The sequence below is a fragment of the Bipolaris sorokiniana genome (assembly GCF_000338995.1).
Source record: "Bipolaris sorokiniana ND90Pr unplaced genomic scaffold COCSAscaffold_1, whole genome shotgun sequence".
NCBI classification, from domain to species: domain Eukaryota; kingdom Fungi; phylum Ascomycota; class Dothideomycetes; order Pleosporales; family Pleosporaceae; genus Bipolaris; species Bipolaris sorokiniana.
This window is the reverse complement of record NW_006911895.1, coordinates 717,062-736,120: the sequence shown is the minus strand read 5'-3', so window position 1 is coordinate 736,120 and position 19,059 is coordinate 717,062. Positions and strand designations below refer to the sequence as shown.

At 51.1% G+C, this 19,059-nt stretch overlaps 7 protein-coding genes across 7 annotated transcripts; 5 read left to right on the top strand and 2 right to left on the bottom strand.

Annotated features, from left to right (window-relative positions):
• Positions 1 to 78: 78 nt before the first annotated feature.
• Positions 79 to 827, top strand: COCSADRAFT_21445 (uncharacterized protein; the record flags this gene model as incomplete). Its single annotated transcript, XM_007695867.1, has 2 exons — positions 79 to 333; positions 393 to 827. 2 exons carry the CDS (start codon positions 79 to 81, stop codon positions 825 to 827), a joined length of 690 nt encoding a protein of 229 aa, XP_007694057.1.
• Positions 828 to 1,394: 567 nt separating this feature from the next.
• COCSADRAFT_75709 (uncharacterized protein) lies at positions 1,395 to 2,514 on the bottom strand (the record flags this gene model as incomplete). Its single annotated transcript, XM_007696407.1, has 3 exons — positions 1,395 to 1,779; positions 1,842 to 2,407; positions 2,467 to 2,514. 3 exons carry the CDS (start codon positions 2,512 to 2,514, stop codon positions 1,395 to 1,397), a joined length of 999 nt encoding a protein of 332 aa, XP_007694597.1.
• A 1,197-nt stretch (positions 2,515 to 3,711) lies between these two features.
• Positions 3,712 to 5,039, top strand: COCSADRAFT_31952 (uncharacterized protein). Its single transcript, XM_007695972.1, has 2 exons — positions 3,712 to 3,988; positions 4,038 to 5,039. The coding sequence occupies exons 1-2, from the start codon at positions 3,857 to 3,859 to the stop codon at positions 4,686 to 4,688; spliced, it is 783 nt and encodes a 260-aa protein (XP_007694162.1). The 5' UTR covers positions 3,712 to 3,856; the 3' UTR covers positions 4,689 to 5,039.
• Positions 5,040 to 5,166: 127 nt separating this feature from the next.
• COCSADRAFT_186166 (uncharacterized protein) lies at positions 5,167 to 6,354 on the top strand (the record flags this gene model as incomplete). The annotated part of the gene is made up of 4 exons (XM_007696406.1): positions 5,167 to 5,182; positions 5,405 to 5,892; positions 6,040 to 6,207; positions 6,235 to 6,354. 4 exons carry the CDS (start codon positions 5,167 to 5,169, stop codon positions 6,352 to 6,354), a joined length of 792 nt encoding a protein of 263 aa, XP_007694596.1.
• Positions 6,355 to 6,706: 352 nt separating this feature from the next.
• COCSADRAFT_186165 (uncharacterized protein) lies at positions 6,707 to 9,619 on the bottom strand (the record flags this gene model as incomplete). Its single annotated transcript, XM_007696405.1, has 3 exons — positions 6,707 to 8,095; positions 8,257 to 9,073; positions 9,098 to 9,619. The coding sequence occupies 3 exons, from the start codon at positions 9,617 to 9,619 to the stop codon at positions 6,738 to 6,740; spliced, it is 2,697 nt and encodes an 898-aa protein (XP_007694595.1). The 3' UTR covers positions 6,707 to 6,737.
• Positions 9,620 to 9,905: 286 nt separating this feature from the next.
• On the top strand, positions 9,906 to 11,565 carry COCSADRAFT_105425 (uncharacterized protein). The gene is made up of 4 exons (XM_007696404.1): positions 9,906 to 9,939; positions 9,991 to 10,101; positions 10,156 to 11,348; positions 11,401 to 11,565. Exons 1-3 carry the CDS (start codon positions 9,931 to 9,933, stop codon positions 11,113 to 11,115), a joined length of 1,080 nt encoding a protein of 359 aa, XP_007694594.1. The 5' UTR covers positions 9,906 to 9,930; the 3' UTR covers positions 11,116 to 11,348; positions 11,401 to 11,565.
• Positions 11,566 to 11,733: 168 nt separating this feature from the next.
• COCSADRAFT_105419 (uncharacterized protein) lies at positions 11,734 to 18,626 on the top strand (the record flags this gene model as incomplete). The annotated part of the gene is made up of 1 exon (XM_007696403.1): positions 11,734 to 18,626. One exon carries the CDS (start codon positions 11,734 to 11,736, stop codon positions 18,505 to 18,507), a length of 6,774 nt encoding a protein of 2,257 aa, XP_007694593.1. The 3' UTR covers positions 18,508 to 18,626.
• Between the last annotated feature and the right edge of the window lie 433 nt (positions 18,627 to 19,059).

The window sequence follows — 19,059 nt, the reverse complement described above, 5'->3', positions numbered from 1 at the left end:
ACATTCTAACTCTATACTTTTTCTTGCCGCACAATCATCTCGCTACGTCCTCGTAGAGTCCACATATCGATATACAACATGCTGCAAAGAACCATCCTCCGCGCCTCGAGGCAACAGGCTGCCCGCCAATTACGGGCTTTTGCGCCACTACGTCAACAGTCCCCCATCACACGAGCAGTAGCCACACCCGCCATCCGATGGTACTCGGATGCCCCGCCAGCAAAGGAGGGCGAGGCAGCTGAAAAGAAGGAGGATGCGCCCGCAGAAAAGAACGAGGTATCACAATTGAAGGAGCAGCTAGAGAAGAAGGACAAGGAAATTGTCGAATTGAAGGTATGCCACACCCCAAGGTACAGGAGAAAGAGGGGCAAACGACTAACAACGTCTAACAGGACAAATACCTCCGCTCAGTCGCCGACTTCCGCAACCTCCAAGAGCGCACTAAGCGTGAAATCCAAGGCGCAAAAGACTTTGCCATCCAGCGCTTCGCCCGTGATCTCGTCGAGTCGGTCGACAACCTCGACCGCGCCCTCGGCACCGTGCCCGAGGAGAAGCTCAAGTCTGACAACACCGATCTGATTGCTCTGCACGATGGTATCAAGATGACCGACAGCATTCTCATCAACACGCTTAAGAAGCACGGGTTGGAGCGATTCGACCCCTCAGAGTCGGCGGAGAAGTTCGATCCCAACGTCCATGAGGCGGTGTTCCAGGCACCACAGCCAGACAAGGAGGACGGCACTTGCTTCCACACACAGCAAAAGGGCTTCAAGCTTAACGGCAGAGTACTACGACCGGCAAAGGTTGGCGTCGTAAAGAACGCCTAAGTTACAAACTTCTACACGATCTATGACGACTCAGACTATTTTTTTCTCACATCTGTATGACTACCTACCTTGGCTTCGCTGCTCCAAAAAGAATGCAGCGGTACATTTTGGGAAAAAAAGGCGTTTTTCTTCCTGTGTATGTACCACACTCAATGGGCTTACACTTGAAAATTCTCTTCTTTTTCTTTTATGAAGACAATGTGTACATATATTCCCCTCTCTCTCACACTCACGCATCTGCAAACAAATGTTCGCACCAAAATCAACTAAATGACGTAACTTTGCGAAGTTGTGTAACTGTAATATTAGCTTACTGATGGAGATGATGTTGATAATAATAATAAGAAAAAAGGAACAAAGTCTTGAAGGCAAGAGACAAGGTTAATTGCCATTTGCTTTCGACTCTCTCCACAATCTGCCCTATTCTGAATAATGATACTTTCTCCCTGTTTGTGACGACGCCCAACCTATTTTCGAACGCCAGCCCATGCATTTGTTTTTCGACCCAGCCAGAGCGCATTGAGTATTTCAATTTCCGTAGGATATCCCTCCAAGCTCGTAATACATCTACCAGCCCTGACCATAAGGCGTAGCACCATATGGCGTAGTACCTCCTTGGGCTGCTCCACCCCAGGAACTGGCACCACCATAGCCTCCGGGGCCTCCAACCGGCGTGTAACCTCCTGCATCACCGTAGCCTCCTCCATTCAACATGGGGCTCTGGGCACCGCCGAAATCCTCGTGGTCTCCAATGCCACCAGATAGTTCTTTGAGGACTTCGGCGAGTTTGATTTGTAACCGTTGGATTCCTTTTGCGACAATCTGATCGGGCTCGATACCACCGACTGTTTCGACGTCGTAGAAGAAGCGTGTGGGCACGGCGTTGTAGTTGAAGGGCTCATCGGGGTTGGGTGGACCGCCATCGAGATTGACACGGGCTTCGTCTTTGGGCCTATGAGCGTATCGTTAGTTTTGACGCGGTCTCTTCACTCCACTCAACAAGACTATACATACCACTCCTTCTCCGCGTCTTCCTCATGCCAGTAGTCCAGGTGGTGCAATTTGTTTGCGGGGTCGTATTCGAATCCAATCGCTGCACTGGGTGCCCACTTGGCGTGTTCCTTTGCAATGCCCTTCTTTGCAATGCACTTCATGTTGATGGCTTGGCCTCTGCGCAGCTTCACGATACAACTGCCCGTCCCCTCCGAATCTGTAATCACCGGTCTTCCTAGCTCATCATTCGGCGGCCTCGACTCGATGACCAGATCGCGCGCATACACCTTCATGACCTCGCTGCCTGTGCATTTGGCATTGAGAGTAAGAACGACGCTGCAGTTGTCGCAGTAGCCCTCGCAGTCACAGTCGCGCGAATACAACAGGTCGTCTACGCCCTTTGACGACAAGGGGATGAGACCGAGGCGATGACAGACAAACTCATCGGCAAGAACCGATGTGTTGTCAAACACTTCGACGACGTCGATGGCGAGCGTCGGGATCTCGGCGAGCATTACACGGCGAAGTGCATTTGCGGTCTCGAGATTGAAGTTCTGAACAATGAAGTGGGCTCGCTGGTTGTCGGCCTACGCATGGCTATGTTAGCTCGACGTATCCGTCAAGGTAGACAGAGCGGGCGGTGTACCTGGAGGAAGCGGACGTTGATTTGGCCGCCATCTGGATCGTAGTCCATCGCGTCGTCGTGTGGATGAGAAGGGGGCTGAGGGGTCGTAGAAGTCGCAAGCGAGCCGAGGTATCGGCGCGACTGGAACGGATGAGCGACAGGTACGTGTTGGTGTTTGTGGGGTGGTGCTGACTAGGGTCGTCGTGCTATACGGAGATTCTTTGAGGTGAGGCTGGAGCGGAGAGGCGGCCTAAGCCGATTGCGGCTGAATACTCCACGCGCCACATCTGCGCCACAAATTGGTAATGTGAGGCTTCGGTTTGCCTCGATGGAGTTCGCATGGCCTAGAGTGTTCTTTGGTACTTTGTAGAGTAGTGCCATGCATGATGTTAACCACCCAAGTGCCGTGTAGTAGGATGAACAAGCTTGGAAATGAATTGTAGCATTGTCATACGTGCGCCAATGATTCTACAGGGCGAGAAGCCAATGTTATCGTTGGCTAGCCAATGCAACAAGAGTCGATAGCATCAAGAAGAAACGTGCCAGCTCAGCAAAGACGCTCAGCCTGCGGACTTCGAGACATTAGCGCGACAAGGCGCAACTTGCATCCAGCCTTGCTTGCGACACCTCTTATCGAAACATACGCCGCAAGCCAGGCATGGGAGAGTTGTCGCGTGTAAGACACTACTAGAATGCTACTATCGGCTGACGAAGTCGACGTGCACAGGACCGCCCAGGGTCATGTTGCTAGTTGAGCCAACCAGTATAATGGATTCCCCTGCCAGTCGTACGGCGCAGCGCGAGCAGTGACGTTGTTGAGTCTGCTGCCAATCAAAGACTTTATCACTTGCCGAGTTGGAAAGACAACGGCCGTTGCAGCGTGTATGCCGTGCAGTCAGTCTGAATATAGCCAAGGCGGACACTAACAGTAAGCTTGTTGCTTCAGTGCTGTGCAGATATCATTCGGTGGGCCAAAGCTGATGCTGCTAGAGTCTTCCTTCGTCCGGCTGGGGGCGGAGTTGAAGGCGAGTGTGCAACAACGAGGCTGAGGCCTTCTCCTTTTCTTTGCGCACCGTGATGTTGTCCGCTGAGTCTCCATCAAAGACGCGTCTCTGAGGCCCGTGACCCCTCACTACGCAACGTGTTGAGAAGGAGAGTATGGGGGGCAGTGCAGTGGTGCCCAGTCCTGGCAATGGTTGCGGGTGTGGTGACGGCCGAATTCTAGGCTTGGCGAATTGAGGCGGAGCAACGCTTGCTGCTGGCATGCCGAAGCTGGAACCACTCGCCGTCAGAGGGCAATGTTTGATATAAGACGCACCCTGTCACAACATTGCTCTCCAACTCACCACAGCTACTCAACCCACCAGACATTCACAACATATCTTCTCCTTTAGCATCCATGATATCAAGCATGCAGGCTACCATACCATCGCCACAGCGCTCTCGCGCATCATCACGAAGCAAGTCACCGCTTTCTATCGACCTGTCAGACTTGCCACCACTAGTCGAGCCATCACCACCCTCAAACACTCTCATCATCACCGTAAGCAATGTATCGAACGACTTGCAGCTACAGTACTAACAAGACTTAGAATCTTTTGGCACCCGAAATCTTCCAACTATCTACTCTTACCGAGATCCGCGAAACAATCAACCAACATGCGAAAGTGCACACATGGGCGCCGCTCAAATCTTTCCGTCGCATAGTGGTTTCCTTCTTCGATACCGACTCTGCGATACAAGTTCGCCAGGCTCTTGACGGCGAGCAGCTCATGGGCTTCCGTATCCGTGTATACTTTGGCGTAAACACACCCATGAACCCCTCAGACCAGCACCTGGCACTGCCCAAATCGGATCGACTCTTCTTTATCTCGCCACCACCATCGCCACCCATGGGCTGGGAAATAAAGGAAGAGGATGCGCCCAACACAATCGTCCACCCTGAGGATCTGGCAGCAGCGCTAGCCAAGCTCCATGCAAACCCTGAGGCCTCGTCACCTACCGATCACGGAAGCAACACCATCACCAGGAGGCGGACAGGCAGCACAACTGTAGTCTACCACCCGGAGGACCACGGCGACTCGCCTAACCTTCCAGCCATATCCGTCGAAGACACAACTGAGACGCCTGAGGCTCTGACGCCCCTCGATGCAATGGAAGGAGTCGAAGGACCTATTGCTTCGCAAAAGGCTCAAGGCATGACTACCAGCACCGCCAGGCCACCAGTCGAGCTCATGCACTGAGGCCTTATGTCACAGTTTTTCGGTCTTTTTTTCCTTTTCTTTTTATGTGTTATCAAAAAAGCATTACATGTGCATGAATTCAAAGCATGGCACGGCTTCGGCGTTTGTGATTTACTGGGTTAGGAAATGCTCGGTTCCGAGCTGGTTCCGTGCATCGGATCTGGGGTTAGCATGAATTGCGGGCGCACGTCGATTAGCATAGTACTTGGCTTCTGCAGGAGCTGCAGCACATGTGGAATGAAACGAATACGTTTGATCTGAGACTGCATTGTCATATATGTATAGTGAGGAAATAGAGACAGCCATTAACTTCTGGCTGAACTTGACTCGAGATATCAGCTTTTCAGTGTGGCTTGAAAGTTTGACTTGATGGAAGGAGTGATGCAATCATCTGGTTTTAGTCGCTTACGACGTTAGAGTTGCATCCAGCCCTGTACACTGAAGCGCAGCTCTCGCGTCAGGGCGTGATTAGGTGACCATGGATGTCGTCAAAGGTCACTTGTATCTTCAACTACAAGGTTTTACAGAAAATGTTCCCTTACCACCTCGATTCACAAAAAAACATTGAACTTTTGTTCTCAATGTTCGCACTGTCAGGCACGTGTGCACGTGATACGCCAAGGACACTAGCGCGCACCACTCCGTAAGCGAGGCCTGTCGAAAAGCAGATTCCGAAATCTCCAATTCAGACTCACGACCACCTACTAACGTTGCAGCTTCCGCACGCCGTCGAGACGCCGCAGTCAAGATGAAGCTCAACATCTCCTACCCCAACAATGGCACCCAGAAGCTGATTGAGATTGACGATGAGCGCAAGCTCCGCGTCTTCATGGACCGCCGCATGGGTCACGAAGTCCCTGGCGACAGCGTCGGCGACGAGTTCAAGGGCTACATCTTCAGGATCACCGGTGGAAACGACAAGCAAGGTTTCCCGATGAAGCAGGGTGTCATGCACCCTACCCGTGTCCGACTCCTGCTCTCTGACGGCCACTCCTGCTACCGTCCCCGCCGCACTGGTGAGCGCAAGAGGAAGTCCGTTCGTGGCTGCATTGTCGGCATGGACCTTTCCGTCCTGGCTCTCAGCATCGTCAAGAAGGGTGATGAGGACATTCCCGGCCTGACCGACATTGTCCACCCCAAGCGCCTCGGTCCCAAGCGCGCGACCAAGATCCGCCGCTTCTTCGGTCTCAGCAAGGAAGATGATGTGAGTTTTCTCATAGCTTCTTCGCCAATCCTGCTTCGCCCAGCGGATTGAGTCTCGCTCTTTTCTGCAACAAGCAGCGGATTGAGTCTGAGCAAGAAGTGAGCCTAGAAATTATGAAGGTTTGAGCACTAACAATTACGTTTGTAGGTTCGCAAGTTCGTCATCCGTCGTGAGGTTCAGCCCAAGAAAGAGGGCGCCAAGCCCTACACCAAGGCCCCTAAGATCCAGCGTCTGGTTACTCCTCAGCGTCTCCAGCACAAGCGTCACAGGCTCGCACTTAAGCGCCGCCGAGCGGAGGCTTCCAAGGACGCTGCCGTACGTACACTCTATATCTATGTACAGAATGAAAGACTAACAACATGGCAGAACGAGTACGCTCAGATCCTGTCCAAGCGTATCAACGACGCTAAGGCTGCTCACGACGAGGCCCGCAAGAGGAGGGCGTCTTCCATGAAGCACTAGAGGATCATCATGAATTCATGATTGGGTCGTGAAATGGTTACATTGGCGTCGGCACGAAAATAAGGGAGTGGGCTCCTGTATCTGAATGAAAACTTCGGGCATTCAAGGGGATAGGCGCTTCTCATACCACTGACTGTTTCAAGCAGTTGTCTGAATAAACAATTGCATCACTTCACGGCCGCCACATATGCTTTCTGTATCTCGCTTTGTTGTTTTTTCTCATCTTGTACGTTGCGACAATTGAGCACCGGCACTTTTGCAGAACACTGTTGCCATAATTCCTGGGTACTTACAGAGTATTACGATCTCGTTGGAAGTGTCAATGAGCAAACAAGCATAGTTGCTATTGGTTCTAAGCAGTCTCATTCACGAGGCTGGTGAGCTTATCTAATCACTGTGCCCTGACTCTCAATACCCCTAGCATAGGGACCCTCTAGGATGTCGCTCCCACCCAGCAAACCCATTGCCCCGTTACCCAGCAGGCCGCCTGACGGCACGCTACCTCGACGGTCCGACCATATCTCATGAAAACGAATTGCCATATCACTAGCCGCAACCACTATGCACCCCTCTTCCACACCCCTTCTGGACCAAACCCCATCTTCGCCTCTGGCTCTTCCATCGCTACCATCATCGTCCAGTTGTGCCCTACTTGTAGGTCCACCAGGGTACGCAATGGCGCACAGAGCACGATTCTCATCATACCACGGCACGGCCACAAGCTGCTCGCAGCTTGGCCATGCAAACACCGCAATACGATACGGATGTTCTGGTTGGGCAAAGCCAAATGTTGCAGCTATCTCGCGCCGCGTCTGTGACCAGATAAGACTGGTAACTTGGGCCGCACAGTCAATGGTTGCAAGACAGGTGCCTGAGCGTGTGTGATAAAAGTGAATACAGCGGTCGTTCGAGCCGCCGCCAATGGCAATTAATCCGCGTTGCCAAGGGCAAAAGGCTATTGCTTTGACGGCAGCGTTGAGGGTCCATGTGTGCTTTGCTGCAGAGGGAGTGAGATGCAATATCGAGTTATCACGATTCGACACTGTGTAGATGGATTCTCCCCTCGATCCCTGACGGACATCGAGCAAAGTTGACGTGTCTTGGCCTGATGGGTTTTGGCGGAGTACTTTTTTCGTTTCGAAGAGATTACAGTTATTATCGTTTCCGCCGCTTGCAAAAAGCTCGCCGTCTAGGGACCATGTAAGGCCGCAGATTTGTTGGCTGTGGATGGCTAGACGGGCGAGAAGGGTCATGGCGCCGTGCCAGCCAAACAAGGCGCTTTGAGTCTCCGATGGCCATTCCACGCTGTAAAAGTAAATATGGCCCACTTCATCTCCGATGATCAACTCTTCGGTTGGAACGGTCATTGCTCTATCGCGAAGAGAAGGACGCTGCACAACAGTAGGTCTCCAAGATACACATGATACTGACTTGGGCTGTGTAACATCAAAGCGAGGTTCTGAATCAAAGGGGCTCCAAAGTGAGATGCGCCCGTCTGCTCGTCCTGCAGCGAGGATTGCCTGGCCCCCGCACTCTGATGAGAAGCTCAGGGATGTAACGTGCTGATCCACGGGGATACTGTTTGGTGGTCTCGCATTGAGTGATTCTGGTGTGTTCACACCACTCCGCTCTGACCAAATGTGTACAAAGTTCCCTAGGCCGACAGCAAGGCATTTGGAAGTATCTGAGTATGCGACAAGAGTGCAATAGTAGTCGTCTCGAAGGTCAGGTGCATCAAGAACTGTGGGTTTGGTAAGCTCCAGTAAACTCGATGATTCTTAGAACCTATCTGAAGGGTAGTATTGCCACAGTTCTTCGCTTTTGCGACACCTGACGCTGTACTTCATCGAACCATTAGCCGAAAATCGAGCGGAAGATAATATGAGAATTAAAAAGACAAACGTGAGCTCAAATTCTCTTTGATCCATGCGCTGTCTCGCCACACATGTCTGCCATGTGATGGTGCACTAAAATCTAGAGAGTTTCGAGAAGTCCACAAAGGTGAATGTTGAAGTATTCGATCTGTCCGGTCAATGTCTAGTGCCAGTGCTAGTCGCTGTGCGTAGGCTTCTAGCTCAGCTTCAGGATCCGCTTGGCTAAGGAATGCGGATTTGTAGAGCGGCGCATTCGTTCCACTACCGAGCATCCTACCTCTTCCAGTGGATACGGCTACCACCGTGTCACTCACAGCAGAAGGTCCACCGACATTCCAGACTGCGCCAGTGCTGATCTGGCGACCAGCTAGGGGAACAGAACCTCGTCTGAAGTGGATATTTCTCCTGTTAGCATTGACCCTTCCCAATATCATTGAATGTGTCTCTCGGAGCCCACGCAGTTCTTCATTCAGTCGACCACTCCTGCTTAACCGACGACTGAAGGCGTCTGCGTTTGTGTGAGTACCTCGGTTAGTAGCCTGTTCCGTTCTTCGACGTTCTGCAGGACTGTTGAGCTCAAAGCTTTCTCGCGCAACAGCTGGTGGCCGACGGTAGGCTATGAAGCGATCAGGCGTGCCTGTTTGACTATAACGAGTCGACTCTAGCAAGCCTTCTCGGGCTGCGGATCGGCTAGACCTTATGGGAGAACTCGAATAACATAAGGGAAATGGGCGTAATTTATTCTCTGGAATGCTTTTCGTCGCTGGGGTGTCAATATGGCTTGTGATGGGCCGAACTTGGCCTTCCTGGGTGACAAGTGATGTCCTAGATCCCGAAGATGGGAACTGTGCATATGTAAGCTTTTAGACCAAGCCTTCTAAGGAGACAGGATTGCTATGCTTTCGCCTTTTCGGCAGTGATGACCTTCGGTCTAGGCCGGAATCATGCATTCTGCTTGGAGGAAGTGGTACTTCATTATGTATAGGATATTTACATATCACGGGTAATGAACGAGCGTGTGCGATAGAGAGATCATGAGATAGATACGAAGAGGGTGGATCAGTAGCGGAAAGTCGCTGTGGTTTGACAGGTGAATCATCGTGTGGCTGCACCGGTGAAGAATCGTACTTGGTTGCGTCGAATACCGGATTTGGGAGCGCATCAAGACGAGAACTGAATTTGGACTTCCTAGGAGAAGATGTTGGGGTCAGGTGAAGGTCACGGATGGCATTGTCGACGTCCCGAAAGAAGAGACAGCTGCGACTTTTACGAGGGGATCTGGGTGTCCTTGGTGACGACCACTCTTCTGTGCTGACGGTCTTTGTAGGGGACAGTGGCGGCACGAGGTATTCAGAGGTCAGTGGAAATGCGCTATCATCAGTGTCGTTCATGTTGAGCGGCTGAAGCCAAGATGAGTGGACCGAAGAGCTTGTGTCGCCAACCTCAGTTCATGTGAAGCTGTATAAAGGAAAGTAGCCAGCAGATTGGCTACACCGATACTTTTACTGTTGGGTTAGTAATAATAATGGTGGATGAAATGTCAAGGATGTCGTGTGTTAAGTGTATATCTGATGGGGCGTTGAGTAGCAACCTCCGCGGGCGGTGACGTGGGGGTAAGAAGTCCACGCGCGTAGTGGGGCAAATCCCACCGCGGCTCCAATCTACAGCAGCTGCGAACTTGCGTGTTGCTCGAACAAACACCATGGCAAGTGTAAGCAGACGGCCTGCTTGCATGCATGTAGAATATGACTAATGATTCTAGCACGGTATAGCACGTGGGACAGGCCCTGTTGTGCGTTCTGAGGAGGCTCGACAGAAGGAGCTTGAGCAGATTGCGCAGTACAAAGAGCTGGCAGATTTAGTGAACACAAAGGTATGTGACTCGTGTTAAATGATGCCAGAGGAAGGCTGATTGTGGATACTGCAGATTGCTGAGAAGCAACATACAATCGAAGCCCTCGGCCTAGTCACAAAGCTACTAAACGAGAACCCCGAATACTACACAATATGGAACCACCGCAGACGCGTCCTAGTGGCTCTGGTGAAAGCGGAGTCACCCGGACAATCTCCACATGACTTGCTGCAGGATGACTTGCAACTCACGTTTGCACTGCTGCGGAAGTTCCCCAAGTGCTACTGGATATGGAATCATCGCAACTGGCTTCTGCGCCAGGGAGAGGCTTTGATGGGAGTGGAAGCGGCGCACAAGCTCTGGTCGGGAGAGCTGCAACTCATAAACAAGATGCTGCATGCGGACAGTCGAAACTTCCATGCTTGGGGCTACAGACGTATTGTGGTGTCGGAAATCGAACGCTTGGCCGCGGATTCAGAGCCTACAACTGAGAACACTCCGAAGAGTCTCGCTGAATCCGAGTTCGAATATACCACCAAGATGATCAAGACCAACCTCTCCAACTTTTCTGCTTGGCACAACCGCAGCCAGCTTATCCCCAAGATCCTCCTTCAACGTAACGCAGACTCCAAAGCACGTCGCGCCTTCCTCAATTCAGAGCTGTCTTTGATATGTGAGGCCATCAACACCGACCCGTTCGACCAATCCATATGGTTTTACCACCAGTACCTTCTCTCAGTTTTATCTCCTTCGTGCCCACCAAACCACCAAGTTGTCCAAGATTTGACTAATGATGAGCGGCAAAAGTACTACGAGAACGAGATGGAATATATACGGGAGATCTTGGAGGACGAGGCGGATTGTAAATGGATATACGAGGCACTCCTCGGGCTTGCAGAAGCGTACCTAGAGGTCGATGCTGGCACAGGGACGTTCACGACAAAGGGTATGAAGTCATGGCTAGGCGAGCTGAAGCGACTGGATCCGTTGCGGCGAGGAAGGTGGGACGATTTGGAGAGAAGATTGAATCTCTGAAATGCCAATCAATGAACAATGACAGCCATCAAGGCTTCCCCTTCGCTTCTTCAATGTTTTCCTTTGCAGGCACTACTTCTTTATTCGCTTCTTTTTTCCAAGCCCACAAACCTAGCATGTTCGACCAGGAATTGTCAGGCGGTTGGGAGGCGATAGTTTTTTCTTTAGCCTGGAGCTGAGGTTGTGCAGGACTAGAATTGACTCCACTCGAAGCAGCGGCAGCAGCCAACTCTCTAACCAGACTATAAGTAGAGGTACAACAGGGCGCTAAGAGATTGTGCGTACCGTTGGTACTCTTCATTCATCCGTGCGAGTCGTTGTTTCTTGAACTCGCCATCAAAAGTTGCTACTCCAATTGATACGCCCATAATCGCTGCCAATGCAATGGGGAGGATACGTCCTGCCATTCCTGTTCGCTTGTTGTGTGCGCGACCTGTTGATGTCTTCGAGGTGGAGGTGAATGACGAAAGCACTCCCGCGGGGAAAAGTTCGGCATGCTTCCACCGCCAGGACGCGCTAGCAGGCGAAGCACGGGACGACGCGTTCATGCCCACCATTTACAAGCAGAAGCCCACTCCACCAGCGTCGAACCGCATTACGACATGCAGGCGCGCCCAAATGTCCAAATGGCGACAGAAAGGATTTGTCCAGGATTCGGATGAAGATGAAGAAGAATCTCAGCTCGAGAGCCAGGGTTCTAGGCTGAACAGTGGCTTTAGTAGACGCGTCGAGCGCGTCGAAGATGACATCAACGAGGTCAAGCAAGCTGAGGAGACAAGGCACCTCGTGAAAAAGGATGGAGAAGGCTCTGAAGGTTACTTTGTTGTTGATGGCAACATAGAAAGAATATGTCCACAAGAAAAGAGGATAATATCGCCCACGAAACACAATTCACCCAAGCGTCCCACGCCCTCGCCATTTACGCCGTCGTCAACGCATAACCCAAGACCTCAACCGTCAGAGAGTCCAGATCCGCTCCAAGGCTCTCCAACACCAAAAGCTCTACGGACTATCCGAACTCGATTATCTCAACACCACCCTGAATCACCAACCCACCCGCACAATTCAACAGTGTCCATTCCTCCGCTTTTCGACGAACTTGAGCCACCGTTTCAAACGGCCCGAAGCTCAAACATACCGCAACAGGCGGCTCCTGCAGAACACCCGAAGGGACGTACTGGGGCATCGAATATATTGAATGAATTTGGCATTGCGCCTTTGTCAGATAGCTCTGATGATGAGCTTTCAGATCCGCCCACAGACTTGGAGTCACCTCCGCCGGTGTTCATCCAGCCTCACAGACGGACAGCAGTTCGAGTTGTCATTCCGTCTTCAACGGCTTTACAGCGGCATCTCGTGGAAGAAAGGGCAAGGCATGACTTTCGCCAGCGGAAACCGATTCAGTTGCATCCTTATGCACTGGAGGGTGAGATGTACCGGAGGGAGGTCCAGAGCAGAGGTCTCCAGCCGGTACGAAGAGAGAGGTCGCGCTCACCTCAAGGTCACCGAAAGCAGCAAAATGATGAATCGCAAGAACAAGAGTTCAATCCCGACGAGAACCCTACGAGCAGTCCCCCAGAGGCTGAGATACCAGTCTCTAGTCCCAATGTCCCGCAGCTAGAGAAAGATGGAAATGCCAGAGATTCAGGACATCAGCATGCTTTCAAGCGTATCAGACGCCCTCCTTCCACACAGCTTCGCCACCCTCATGCAGCGAAACGGAGGAAGTTCAATATTCCATCTACACAGGATGTTGTACCACCGACGAGCATATTCGAAAACTCTAGGCTGCAACGCGACATTTGGTCAATACCCCCTAATTCTCCTCCTTATTCGAGTAGTCCACCACCGCATGCGAACGCTTCAGCCCGCCGTCCAGGTGTACTGCGTGCGATAACGCCAGCCCCCAACTTGCCAACTCCCTCTACCTCATCAATCATGCAAGATGACCCTCGTCCATTGTTGGAATCTGACTCTGAGACTGTCCCGCATAGTACTCAAAGGCCTAGTAGTGGCCTTCGTCGACCAATAAGAGTGGTACTAACGGACAGTTCGTCTTCCGGGGCAAGTTCTGCCAGCGAGGCAGAGCAGAGCGACAATGAGTTAAGAAATGTGAGCAGAAAGATCAAGGGGGTTTTACCGGCTTCCTGGCTACGATTCGACCGGCAGACTCAAGAGCGACGGAAAGCCCAGCAACGTGAGCGAGACAGGATGCGTGTGAATATTGCTTTGTCCCCTGAGCGCAACACACCAGTGCGCGGAGTTGCTCAAAAAATTACAAAACCACTGGGTCGGACTCTATTGCCATCAGTTCTCAATTCCTCTTCCAAAGATCCAGTCGTTATATCCGACGAGTCGGAGGATGAACTACGGGCTCCTTTCTCGCGCCTTATCCAGGATACCCAGGACCCTGTAGCTGATACCTCGGCATTAGCTAAGATATTGGACAGCCGCTACGCTGATGACGACAATCTGTCGGATATGGAACATGATCGTTTGCATCTACCTACACTAGGAGGGACTGGTCCTAAGCGGAAGAGACAGAGTAAGCTGACCGACGTATTTGACAAAGCAAAGAAGGTAAAGTCTTCAACCTATGCCGGACGATCCTCTGGTGGTCAGTCTGAGAAAAGAAGATACGGTCATCCTAGGAAATCGCATCGACCTGCTCCGCCAGCTATGAGCGTTGTCGATGTTATTCTGTCGCCATCGAAACGAGGCGCCAATGTACCACAGTTTCTTCGAGTGGCCAGGCGGCAAGCGCTTCAAAGACCGGATCTTGCCCGCCAAAGTCCACGTAACAAACAAATACGACTGCACAATGCTCAGGATACCGAGGAAGCCAACACCGTTCTTGAGCAATGGCAAAGGGGTGCTTTAAAGCCGAAATCAGATATCGCTATGCAAGAACGGAGACCTCGCTCTCCCTTGACTAATAGGGCCGACAACCAGCAGTATGCAGAGCGAGAATCAGGAATTGATGCAGATTCTGCAAAGGACCTTGATAGGCTATCAGGAGCTACAACGGAAGTTTCCCGTTTGCGGCAACGTACAAACATACCTACTGGTCTTCGGGTCTTTCGACGCTCGTCTCCTAATGACGTTAAGTCCACTCGTCGAAGTAAGAAAATATTGCAGACCACCAAGCATCACAAACGTCCAGAGCTCAATGGCTCCTTACCATTCAGAGTTGCACAGCTGGAAGGTGATGAGAATGACTTTGGCCGTGACCACAGGAAGATCGCGTTCGAGAAAGGTTTACTGCATGTCGACCAGCAGTTCAGAAAGCAGCCGTCTAATGAGCATCATATTGTCAATCCCCAGTTAGCGCGTTACCTTGCAGATGATGCTGAACTACCATTGCTCCCTTCTGCGAACGACTCAGGAGAGCGTACAGTAGAGGCTCCAAGCAAACCAGGACCTGTGACCAAGAAACGCCTCAAACTCAAGAGTCAAGCGCGAAGGATAGATGTGGATGCACGAGAATTCCGTCAGCCAAGCGAGCCAGCAGTTCAGGAAGTGCTCGGAACAATCGATGTTGCTCCAGTACAGGAACCCAATCCAGAGCAAGACCTTCCTATCCTTCATGGATTGGGACCTTTTGGGACGCGGTATCCCATCACATTTGATGTATACTCACTGGCATCTGGGACATACTTCCATACATCTACCTTGATCGGGTCTAATGAGTTTCATCGAGCTCTAAGCATTGGGAAGCCAGAGAGTCGCAACCTTGACGAGACTGCAGGGTATTCCACCGTTACCGACGGAGCAATATCTGTCAGATGTGGTTCATGGAATGACGAGACGTCTTCGAATCTGTATGACCTAGTGAGGAACGTGTCGGGATCCTTGGTAGACCAACCATCGAACCCCAATACATCCACAAACATTCATGTTAGCGAAATGCCGGCAGCTAAAGTAACACGGTCACTCATTACATACATATCCGATCATCTCAGCTTCCTGGATCCAATCGACCGAAAAGACTTCGTGGCTAAAGCAGTCCGACTCTGCCAAACGCTCTTCGATGGTGCATTGGCTGCTTTTAATACCGTGGGTAGTCCTGGAACAGAACCTGGTTGGAGTGCTATGCGCACTGTCACCTATCTACTTGTCATAAGTCTTCAACTCCACCGTATTGCTCAACACTCGGCTGTCGACGAAGGAAGCCGCGTCGAGATCCTAACGCTGTTAAAGAACGTCTCAAAGACTGTGGTCACTCATTTGATACGACAAGCTATTCCTGAGTTGGGTAATTTTCTCGAACTCAACAAGCGACATTCTGTGCGTGAGAGAGGCGTGCAAGACTCTGAAATCGTTGTAGAGAGCACAGTCGTCTGCATGCACGTCCTAGAAGAGCTACATATGACAACCCGGGGATTTTGGGACATTGTCAGTCAAGAGCTCAGCCCCAAAGTATCTGGTGCCACTCATCTTTCTGATTTCGAAACAACATGGGCTACACTGTTCACTCTCCTCCCTTTTGGCGAAATCGATGTTTTGGGTATTCCACTCAGGAATCGAAGAGAAACCTTCCAGAGCGATAATTGGTCATGCATCCGGGATATTCTTCGACGAATATTTGAGTTGTACCCGAGCACGTACAGAAAGCACAGTGCATCACTGAATGATTATGTCCGGTCCAATCTTGCCCGATGTCACCGACTGATGACACACTGGCACTGGAGACGTCCCGAGTTGATGCTCAACGCCGTCGTGGACTTTTTTGGTAAGAATGGTCTTAAAGGTCTTCGACGCGAGGCAAGCGCTGGCTCCTTTCCTTTTCCGGATAACATGGCCGTTGACCCTTCATTGACTGTTGAGCCGAATGAATACTCCTTCCACATCTTACTCAAATGTCTTACTTTGGGTCTGCGCGGTATGAAAGACGTTTATCCCGAGAAAAAGATTCGTAGCTTTGTCTTTCGGTGTTTGCCCAACCACGGCCGAGCATATCCAAAAGATCAGCCTCTCGATGAGGAGAGCCTTGCAGCTTTGCGCAATCACCATGACCTTCTATCTGTTCTATACTGGAATGCCCCGCCAGCCTGTCGACCAAAGCTGGAACAAATTTGTGGTCTCGTAAATCACGACAACTCCCACCGCGAAGCTTGCAGATTGAGCGTCCGTGCCTGGGCGAACCTTACTGCTTTCCAGCTATCCACCGAGGAGCCCTACAAGTCTGCAGAACCCTTCGCACTTTGGCACAAGGAAATCATGCATCAGACTTTGAGACAGTACAAACTCGCGAAAATCGAGGCCGACGACTTTCTAAAATCAATTGCTGCCGAGGGTTCGACAAACATCTCAGCAGTCATGGTTCGTCAAACAATGGAGAGGAACCAAGAACAGGTCATTGCGACTTTGCGAGATTGCATTGCGGGTATGGGCAAGGCTATCAAATGCGCAAGGGACCTATCGTCTTTGAGAAATTTTCTTATCGAGTCCGATATCATGTATCTACTTGAGCTCCCTCATCTAGAGGATCAGCGGCTGGTCAACGTGATTCATGATACGCTCAAAGTTATGCAAGAGTATGCGAAGTTGCAAAAGATGCAGAAGATAAGGTCAAAGAAGGATGTAAGCCAGCAAACCAATGAGGAGAGTCAGGACTATGGCGATTTCCCAGATATGGACGACTTGGATGATCTAGATGATTTGGATTCAGCTCCTCTAGCGAAGCAAGTACAACAGTCTAGTCTCGACTTCATCCAAACATCACTTTGGCACCTGCTTTCGAATGCATTTGGCGCGGAGAAATCACCAGATGACGTTCTGCTCAAGGACTGTGTCGATACATGGGTTTGTATTGCTGAAGGTCAGATCGTATCGGGCGAGCGAGCATGGTCTTACTACCTCGATTCGTTCAGTCAGGTGTCATGGAAGCAACTACGTCAGACCGAGCAGACGCGCAAGTTCGGTCCTTACTTCATGGCTGCTATCATGGACTGTGACCCCGCCTTGTATGAAGAACATCGAAATGAATTCCTCCAGGCTCTGATGGTGTGTCTGGTGGAACGAGAGGCCATGCTCAGATTCCAGGATCGGCTGCTGCACGCCATCATAAAAACAGACAGTGATCACCCCCTCATGCAGAACCTGCCCTTCTTCCGCGATCTCGAGACTGGCACATGGGACATCAACCCAGAGTCCCTTCGCACTCGACGCCTAGCACTTATTTCAAGCATCCTGTCAAATATGCGAGATGACATCTACGCGGTCGAGCGTCATGAGCCTGGGCGTGCGTCTGAAGCGAGGAGACTTTACGCCTGCATGCTCAAAGACTTCATGGCATCTATGAAGTACAACTACCAGCAGCTCAGTCAGGGCACAACTATCACAGGCGCCTACGTCGAGTTCGTTCAGAAAATCGTTCAGTTCTTGAAGCAATACACAAGCGACATAGTCCCCGTACTGCCTTTCTTCACAGACTCGGCCGCTTTCCCTCTACCCGCCGAAGACCCTACTTACGTAGTTGCTCGCCTATGTGGATATGCACCGAAGCTATCAGACTCTGGGAAAGCCAAACAATTGTCAGTCTTCATGCAAACCGTAGCGCAACAAGCTGCCGCAGACAACCAACAAACATACTTGGTACACCAGCTCACCACCGCGCTTTGTACCGATCAAGCACCAGCAGCCGACAGAGCGACACTGCGATCCGTACTGTTGCAAGCCATCTTCCCAGCATACCTCGAAGAAATGATTTCATCCAGCACTGCCTTCGTCATCTGCCTCCCGATCTTACAAGCCTTACCACCCACCCTCGACACAATAATCTTTGACCTCCGCATCACGCAACCAGAAAGCCTTGCTTCGATTGCCACCTCTATCGTATCCATCTCCTACGCCTTCATTCGCGCCACAGAACAACTGAAAGACAACCACCACCTTCTGCAACGCCCCTACGTCCTCTCCGCGCTAGCCCACTTGCTCGACGCCATGACATCTATTCTACCACCATTGGAGTATATCTCGAGTCGTACATCCGCTACAGTTTCCGCTCCCCTGTTCATAACGTACATCGACGATCTCACATCGTATATCCTTACACTCTTACACAATACGGAGTTCGACACCGTACCTTCTTACGCCGGCGACGCGCACGCTCCGTTGCCGGGTGACCAGCACACCGCGCTCCTCGCTTTCTGCCGCCGCAGTTTAGCGGAAAGTATCAAGACAAATTGGAGCGAGAGTGCGGGCGCAATATGGTTCGGCGTTGGCAATGCTCGGCGTGAGGTTCTGCTCGATGTGGGGAATGTGGGGGAAGAAAGGGTGAAGTTGGAGACATGTGCTATACGATTCCGAAGGGTATTTCATGATTTGTATGGAGTTGGGTATTATCGCGGTGGGTATGAGATGAGTGCGGGGTTGGATGTTTTTGTTTAGCTGGTATGCGAGAGCCTTTGTTTTATGGGCTTGTAGTGTTTAGTTTTTGGATGAATTACAGGGGGGTGTAAAGGGCTGCGCCCGTGATCTCTACTGAAGAGGATCACGTGATCTTCGACCACGTGATATACCTTCTGTACGGACACGTGATCAGAAGCGAGCAGGTATAAGAGAAGTCTGTACTTAGTTATCTTCTCTTTTTCTTATCTTTTAGCTTCTGTACGATAGGTAGAAGCATACTCATTCGCTAGGCCTCTCCGCCCATAACATAAGCTAAAAGATCACTTTAACCCTTCTTACTCTTTTCTCTCGTACGGAGCGAGAGAGAATTGAGAATGCAAAACGAACAAGATATAACGATAGGGCTACATGAGCCTATGCCAAACCCAGAACCTAGTAACGCCCCGCCAAGGCCTCCGACGTACGAGGAGCTCGCAGAAAGCTGGAGCCAACTTAATGCAACGAATAATCTACTCCGACGAAACCTAGACCAAATGGCTACAAGACTTAAGGACGCTAAAGGCGTACGAGAAGAACTCTAAGAGATGAAAG

Bases quoted from the DNA above. Each gene is read 5' to 3' on its own strand.
- COCSADRAFT_31952 (XM_007695972.1), top strand. From the start codon at position 3,857: ATGCAGGCTACCATACCATCGCCACAGCGCTCTCGCGCATCATCACGA. The intron at 3,989-4,037 runs GTAAGCAATGTA...AACAAGACTTAG, and splicing joins CAAACACTCTCATCATCACC to AATCTTTTGGCACCCGAAAT.
- COCSADRAFT_105425 (XM_007696404.1), top strand. The intron at 10,102-10,155 runs GTATGTGACTCG...TGGATACTGCAG, and splicing joins CAGATTTAGTGAACACAAAG to ATTGCTGAGAAGCAACATAC.